Here is an 8,610-nt window from a genome sequence, read left to right as displayed (position 1 = left end):
GTGGTCAAATCAAAACAAGGCAGGGATGCTGCGATTGGGGGCGTGGCTTAGCTACAGGTGAGGTTGATTTTGCTAAAAACCAACCAACCAACCAACAAACAAACAAACAAACAATAAAACACAAGTTATTTTCGCATTTCTTGGAATTTCATACAGTAAGAATGAATGTCATTAATAAAATACAACGCAAGAAACCCAATGGATATAATTCAACACGTCTCCTTTCACTGGAGCCACAACTGCACCACATACAGCATCTCTAGCAGAAGCATCCCATAATTGTTACATCTAAAGCAGATTAAAGTTTATTGCCCAAGTGTGTTGATGCACACAAGGAATTTGGTTCTAGCTGGAACTTTTCAAGACAATACAGATAAAATAAGACCACAATCTTGAGTACATGACAGATCAGTAATGCACATAAAGCAGGAGAGTGCATGGGAATGCAGATTGAATTATTCTGCATCACATTAGATAAAGAACTTTAGGATTTTTGTTCAAAATACAGCAGTAATAGTGTGTGTAATATCAGGATGAAGTGATGAGTGACTGTTCTTATAATGCGGTATTTATAGATATGAAGCAGAGCATATAATTAAGGTCAGTTAGAGATGAGGGCGACTGTGGCAAGGAAAAACTCTCTTAGATGTTATGAGGAAAAAACCTTGAAAGGAACCAGACTCAAAAGGGAACCCATCCTCATTTGCAGGATATCAAGTGTGTAATTAGAAATCTTAAAAACAATAACTTGTATAACTGTAATCATTGTGGTCTGGATTTTTCTGCTCTCTGTTTCGCTGCTTCTACACGTTTCACACAGTATATTTTATTAAAATTATTGTACAGCGTCTATACTAAAACTTAATATAACTCAATATCTATATATATTTTAAAAAATTTCTTATATTTTATTCTACTGTGAGCAACTGCAACTGAATTTCTCTGTGGAATCAATAAAGTATTTGGATTCGGAACGTCCTTGTAATTGTATCTGAGCCCAAATCACTGTTTTCATTGTGGAATAGAAAAGCAGCTATTAAATCCACATGGATATATTTGTGCAGTTCGCGAGTTTTGACTGGTACCGTGTCTGACCGTCCAATCAAATGTCAACGTTACGTATGCCTGCTAGATGGCGTCGATGTTGCCAACTCGAAATCTGATTGGTTACAGCAACAGTCTTCAAGCAACACACTTTTACACACTGCTGATTCTGGCAGTAGCGATAATAAGATTCACAGATTCGCATCGGTGCATCGACATCAAAGTTAACAATGTGATGCGTCGATTTTAAGTGGGCATCGGATATAAGTTGCCATTTGTATCACAATGCATCATTTTTAACATATTTGCATAAGTACACAAAATGTATTTATGTATTATTATCAGTAGCTGTGCTTTAGATTTATTATTTCGATAGTGACCAATTGTTTGAGAGCATTGTTTTATATGTAGATTCATTTCTCGTCGCTAAACTGTTTCTCGAGCGCGTTCTCTCAGCATCGCTGCAGCTTCGTGAATATGACGTATCGAAACACTACGGAGACCGAGGCGTGTCCCGAGAGTCATGTAGAATTCAGATTAACGTGGCAGAGGTAGAGCTGTACCTTGCTGCAGACAAAACAGTAAATGAACGTCTGGATTTATTTTAGCGGGGGTTTTTTTGCACTACAAAGGCGTATTTGTGAAAGGACCATGCGTTAGAAATCAGAACGCACTTAAGAATTGATGATTTTCTGTCTGTCTGGACCAAAGAAATGAAAGCAAACGACTAGTAGCAAATTGAATTGAATAGTATCGTTCTTTTTCCATTGCATAGTATCGCATTGAATCGTATTGTGTTGAACGGAAATCTGAGAACACTACATCATCATATTGGTCATCGTAATAAGGCAGGGATGCTAAGATTGGTGGGAAAAAAAACAAAGACACAAAAGAAATTCAATGTTTTGACAATTATTTAATAGTTTTATTTCCTTTCTAGAAATGTCCTTCTGCAACATGCAAGTATACATGATACAAATGTCTCCTCGTGTCTCCATTTATTTTCAGGATCCATCAGAACATTTACGCCTGTGAAAGATACATGACAGAACAGGGAGCACGGCCGACACACGAGTATCACAGGATGGAATACTTGGATGGAATCACTGTTATTCACCGATTTCTCACCGATGTCTCACCGAAGCATCGTAGGAGATGGTGCAACGTTGAGATCAGTCCACTGAGTCACAGTTTCCTTCATTTCTGTGATTGTTTCCATGCAATTTTTTATGGATGAGCAACACCATGATGTTATTGTGGACAAGAAACACCGATGTCCGAGAGGTTTCTTCACAGCAGAGTCCACCGGATATACCGAGCTGGGATCTGTTCTGCGTCTATACAATACTGATAGTGATTGGGTTTGTACAGAGTCTATAGATGCAACACTGATGGTCTACATGGATAATGATCTCGGATTTACAGGATATCGTTTTACCAAAAAAGGGGAACGAATTTAGATACGTATATATTTATAGATATATATACATTTATTCCAGAAAAAGTTAATGATGACTTTGTATTATATTCCATTTTTCTGAAAAAGGGATCAGTGTATCTGGAAAGGGTATGTGGGGGGAGGAGGAGAATTTATTTTCACAATACATTCTGACAAAAGACATGATAGAACATCTGGGGTATAAAAGTATTCTATAAAAAAAAAAAAAATTACAAATACAAAATGTACAACTTCAGTAATAAAAGCAAGCAAGAAATCTAGATAGATAGATAGATAGATAGACAGACAGACAGACAGACAGACAGACAGACAGACAGACAGACGGCAGCTCAAAGGAACATATTCTCTCATCTATGCATCCTGATGAATGTAAATGAGGTAGACATGATGAGTGCTCGATCAGCATCGAGGCAGAAACGAAGTAAAATAAAAATAAATGAAGCATTTATACAGATTGATGGAATTAAAAAGAAATAGGGAAGCGATTGTTTTCCGTAAACCGTTTGCGCGCAGTAGCGTCGTTCTTAACCCGAAATATTCCAAATACCAGGAAAATGTGCTTTGATCAGCTGCAAGATATTTATTATTAACATAATGAACGTATATACATTATATGGTCATTTCATTTAAAATTGAGCTGAATAGAATTACCTATAATGCACTGCGAGCATACAATGTGTGTTCTTTTGATACCCATTAGATTACATTGATTGGGTTTTCTATCGAACAATAGCATCTCATACATTTTTCCTTTCAGATGATATACTTTGTTCCTCCAAAAAAAAAGCAAAACTAGTAATCAAATGCACTTCCTTAGGTTTCTAATTCAATACCTTGTGTTATGATCACAAGGTGTGCGTTTGTGCTTTAAGAGAATGAATACAACGTACATACACACACACACACACACACACACACACCATGGACAAAAAGTTTGTGGACACCTGACCATAAAATACTTTAATAAACATCCCATTCCACATTTAGACCCCATTTGCTACTATAATAACCTCCGCTGTTCTGGAAAGATTTGTGCTCATTCAGCCACAAGGGCGTTCCTTAAGTCGAATACTGATGTAGGTGAAGTGAGGAGGCCTGGGGTGCAGGCAGAAAAATTCCTCCTAAAGGTGTTTAACAGAACTGGAGATCTATCGCAGGAGATCTTCCACTCCAAACTATGTTAAACACATTTTCATGAAACTGTTTTTTTTTTTTTTTTTTAAGCTGGGGGGAAAAAAAAAAACGTTAGTCTCCCACATCCAAAGACGTCCTTTTTCGTCCAGTTTTGGAAAAAAAAAAAGAACCCCGTATGGCTGGAAAAGTCAGGTGTCCCAGTACTTTTGTTCATAAAATGTAGAGAGATAAAATAGGTATAGATATACAATATGGTCTGGCAAATTATGAAAAATGTATAAATAAATGAAATAAAATAACACAATTTAAAAAAGATACAAAAAAATATATACAGATCTGTGACTATAAACAAAAGTATTAGAAATTGATTTAATAATAAAAAATAAAAAAAAGTAGGACATTTAAAATCGAAGGGCGCATTTTCTTTCGCTCAATGTGAAGATCTGTCTGTCTTACTGCAAGACCGTAAGGTTACAGGAGTTGAGTTAATAATAATAAATAAAAAAAGTTCTGAAGAGAAGACCACATTCCCTGTTGTGTCGCTACATGCTTCAGGTAGGCAATAAAAACAGAGGAAAAAAAAAAAAAAGAAAACCCTAAAGAGCGACTGAACTTGTGCCAATTTAAAGAACCGCAGAAAAACCCCTTGAGTTACACTAAAGGGTGTTAAAGGTTCTCAGCAGGTCCATCAGGAGTTTTGGGTCCTGATCTAAAACTGAGATTTCAATTCAAGTATAAATGCTAAATGATGTAGCTACGATGTTTGTATGCATTGCGCGCACACACACACACACACACACACACACACACACACACACACACACACACACACACACACACACACACACAGATGATGACAAACATGTTTGACATTCTAATGATTGTGCAATAAAAGCTACATAAGCAGTGTGAGGTGTAACATATAGCCAGAGGTCATGTGTGTTTAACGTTCCTGTGCTTTGTGTCAGGATTTAGCCGAAAAATGCTGATTTATGTCTTTCAGATGAGGCGCTAATCGCACGATTAGCTAGCGAGAACTAGCGCTCTCGTTTCAGGATGTGCTCGATAGCATGTTACAGACGACGTCGTGTTTTCACGTGCGCTGTACGGAGAAAAGATCGTAGACACCCGAGTAGAAGATTGGTGCGTGAACATCCTTTTCCATATTTAGTTCTCATTTTGCGGTTATAAGAAGCTAAAGTCTTCTGGAAAGATGTTCAGGTAGGTTTTGTGGAGATTTGTGCTCAGAGATACGGATGTAGGGTGAGCGGAGGAGGCTTGGGGTTAGGCCAATATTTCATCCAAACACATCTTAAAAATTTCGTTTCTCCGACTTTGTGCTAACAATTTGGTGAAGAACCGCAAAAGTCAGGTGTCCCAATACTTTTGCCCATATAATGTCATGTATTGTGTGTATATGTAAATGCGTATAAAACCAGTCCACTATAGGATGAAGATGATTCTGTCCAGCACTCAACACATCAGAGGGCATGTCGTCTTTTTTCCAGAACTACACCAAAAAATCCACGTGGACGGATGACGTCTAGACGGATAAAAGGTCCAGCCGAGCTCAGGAGTCCAGCCGTCAGTCTCCTACTGCAAGAGAACACAGAAGACAAAAAGCTTTGATAGATCATGTTACAGGTTTCACCGTGGAATTCACTGGCACGACATCAAGAAATTGACAGTTACATATAACTTCGACAGCACTTTGTTGCACGATAGGGATGGAACTGAATGATGTCGTCTTTTTTTTTTTTTTTTTTTTTGGAACGAAGATATAATTATGGAAAATAGCAGCGTGTGCGGTTATAAAGCCTGGGGTTTTGAAACGATGCCGGATCTCATCTATTCCAGACATTCTGTAGATAAACACTCATTTTTAAACATTCCACATTTAGTCTCCATTTACTGTTGACATGATCTCCAATCTTCTGGGAAGACGTTTTGCAAGATTTTGTGCAGGAAATTATGCTCATTCAGCCGGTACTGATATGGGTAAAGTGAGGTGAGGAGGCCTGGGGTTCAGGTTGAATAGGGTTGAGTTCAGAGCGTTATACCAGAAGATCCTTAAAACAAACTCATGTAAAGCACAGCTTTATGGAGTCTTCATGGTCCCCTAGCTTTTACCCATAGTAGAAAAGGTGCTTGTTGTGAAATCGGGAAAATCTTGTCTTCCTTTCCACGTTCATCTGATTAGAAGTCAAACGTTACTCTAGCAGGAACCCTGATTAGGCCACGCCCATTCTGAGCACAGATACACAAAATGGCTTGAATCAAAAGTGCCTTCTAAAAATCATTATTTAAGCTCCCAATCCCAGGCCTGCAACTAAATGAATCGACTTCAGATCAGCAAGTCGACATCGGCTTTCCAGCCCGGAACAATCCCAAGCTGACCCCTGATTGGGTAACTGCCAGGAAACCGAGCCAAGCCTCAATCCATATGTGCCTGGCGCTCCTTAGAAAACGGCGAACGGTTTCGCTAATGTCAGCTCGCAGCTATTTTCCCATGCGTTCCTCACATTTGAGGACAGAGAACCTTTTTGTACTTTTTTTAAATCTCCATTTCTTTTTTGCACTCTGTCTTTCTAACCAAAAGCACATCTCCTCATGCTCCTGAAACTTAATTAGCTGCGGTTGTTTGCACAGTAACATTAATCTTGATCTTGAGCAACTTACGAACGAGGTAACCAGGGACTTCTCTAACTACGTATACAATCAAATAGGTGAAACATCATGCATTCAACAAGAGTAGAATTGAAGTACAAACCAAGCGATTTCAAGACTTTCAAAGTACAGATGTTATTTCCGAGCCAAGAATAAAGTGTGTGACGATATAGAACGTGAGCACAATGCTAAACTAGACGCCATAAGCTTCTCCTAGTTAGCTTGCTAGCATTGACTCTCCTAGTTAGCTTGCTAGCATTGACTCTCCTAGTTGGCTTGCTAGCATTGACTCTCCTAGTTAGCTTGCTAGCATTGATTAACTTCTCGTGATCAGATTTTTTTTTTCACATTGTTCTGCTTGTTTTTCTCTCTGGATCTAAAGCAAGGGAGGAAATGTTTCCTCCAAAAAAATACCTCAAGGGGCACCTCAGATATAAATCAGCGAGTGCCGCTTTGACGTTTGCACATTAATCTCTGATGTAGAGCCGAGGCAGCTGTAAATGCTCCTCGGTTTAACCGATGAAGATCCTGGAGGTCATCGGCATTTCTGAAATTCACTACGGGGTGAAGATCGGCGCGTTTTTGCGCTGCACTAACACGCCTGAAGATTAAAGGAAGCTAATATAGTAAAGAAACAAACTATATGCTATGACGATGCACACGTTCTATAGTATCTGGGACGAAAGTTCTGGGACATCTAAACAGCTCTTTAGCAGGAGATCGCAGGAGATCTTCCGCTCCAAACCATATCTTCATGGAGCCGGCTTTCAGTTTTGGGTCTCGTAGTTCAAGTGAAGGGAATATTCTCGTTTTAAAGACTTCCGAGCCTCTAACTTTGTGGTAAAGTTTAGGAGAAGAACCACATGTGTGGTCATGTATCATGTATCATGTATCAAATATACATGAAGTGTATCTAACGTTTTTTTGAGGACACAACATCTCTACTGGATTATACCATCTTTTATTTGTTGCTGTTCCTGCTGTGCTGTGGGTAGTCGTGCTGCTGATGTTGCTGCTGCTGCTGCTGAGCTGCTTGCATCTGGTTGTTGTGATGACGCCGTGGGCTCTGAACCGCACCCCCTCTGATGGCATGAACTGGAGACCCAGAGGCTGCTGGGTGATGATGTCCTGATGACGCGTGGTGTCCGGCGCGAATCGGCTTGGCTACAAGACATACAGGGAAGGTTGTTGAGTAAACACTTAAGGACAGTCCTTATTGTTAACAATGTATAAATGTGAATATGTTTCCCCCTTGTGGCTAAAATACATAACGCTAACAACTAATTATCATAGTAAGGTTCAGTGACTGACTAGACACTGACCAATCTGTGCTGTGTGGCTCCTCCTGGCCTGGTTTTTGGCCCTGACCGCCTCTTTGATTCTCTCCACCTCCTGCTGGTAGCGCCTGCGGTCTCTCATGGCGTTCTCCTTCGCCTCCCTTAACGCCGTCTCGAGGGATTTTACGCGCTCGGCCGTGGCTCGAAGACGCTTCTCCAGCTTGGGCAGCTCGCACCGTAGCTCCGCATTGTCACGCACCAACTTGAGGAACGTTGAAGAAGAAGTGAGTGAATATTTTTTTTTACACAGCCTCCTGGACAGCACATGTGTACGTCTAAGCAGGTTATGATGGTTGAAATGAATAGTATAATATAAACCTGTTTGTGGACTTTGGTGAGCTGTTCTAGATTGTTCTCCAGGAAAATGATCTTTTGCTTCAGGGCCAGGCTGCTTCCTGCCTCGTCCGAGTCCAACTCAACATTCTAAGAGAAAAACAGTGGATCAGTGGATCTAGCACTGAAGAACGCTTTGTAGATGTTCTTCAACGTTAAAAGTGTTATGACGAATTCTTCACATTATTTCTTGATAAGACCAATTAATTCATGGCATTCTGCTTCATGAAAAGTGCACAATGGCCCTAATGGTGAATTTATATTCAGGGAAATACTCCAGAAATAACAAATCTCATGCTCAGACGCCTGGAGCTCCATGATAATTTCTGCTGAGATTGCAAAAAAAAACCCCGGCAAGGGCACATCTGCAAGAGCGCTGATTCATATCAGCCGGATGACGCAATGACTCTTTTACTTTACATTTCACGCAGAGCTTCGAGTTGCACCATTTCCTGGGTCTCGCTGTTCGAGCATGTACATCAGTCATCAGCACATCTGGAAGACGAGTCAGCTTTAAGAGCCACCCAAATCCTCAAATATTTTACAACATTTACCATCCTGACACGTGCGTTGAGATCGTCGATGAAGAGTTTGCGCAGATCGTGAAGAGTTTGGAGCTCTCTCATCTGGGGAATG

General features: G+C 40.0%; 1 protein-coding gene across 1 annotated transcript in view; it reads right to left on the bottom strand.

The window, feature by feature from the left end:
* Positions 1 to 3,070: 3,070 nt before the first annotated feature.
* Positions 3,071 to 8,610, bottom strand: part of kif5c (kinesin family member 5C) — a 38,610-nt gene continuing 33,070 nt past the window's right edge. The window contains exons 24-28 of the mRNA XM_083537232.1: positions 8,529 to 8,600; positions 7,960 to 8,064; positions 7,627 to 7,843; positions 7,260 to 7,468; positions 3,071 to 5,233 (exon numbers count right to left, since the gene is read on the bottom strand). Coding sequence (XP_083393358.1) covers positions 7,266 to 7,468; positions 7,627 to 7,843; positions 7,960 to 8,064; positions 8,529 to 8,600 — 597 coding nt within the window. The 3' untranslated portion in view covers positions 3,071 to 5,233; positions 7,260 to 7,265. The remainder of the gene's footprint in view (positions 5,234 to 7,259; positions 7,469 to 7,626; positions 7,844 to 7,959; positions 8,065 to 8,528; positions 8,601 to 8,610) is intronic.

The sequence above is a fragment of the Silurus aristotelis genome, assembly GCF_946808225.1.
Source record: "Silurus aristotelis genome assembly, chromosome: 3".
Taxonomy (NCBI): domain Eukaryota; kingdom Metazoa; phylum Chordata; class Actinopteri; order Siluriformes; family Siluridae; genus Silurus; species Silurus aristotelis.
The sequence above is the reverse complement of the archived record's forward strand: the minus strand, read 5'-3'. Positions and strand labels throughout refer to the sequence as shown.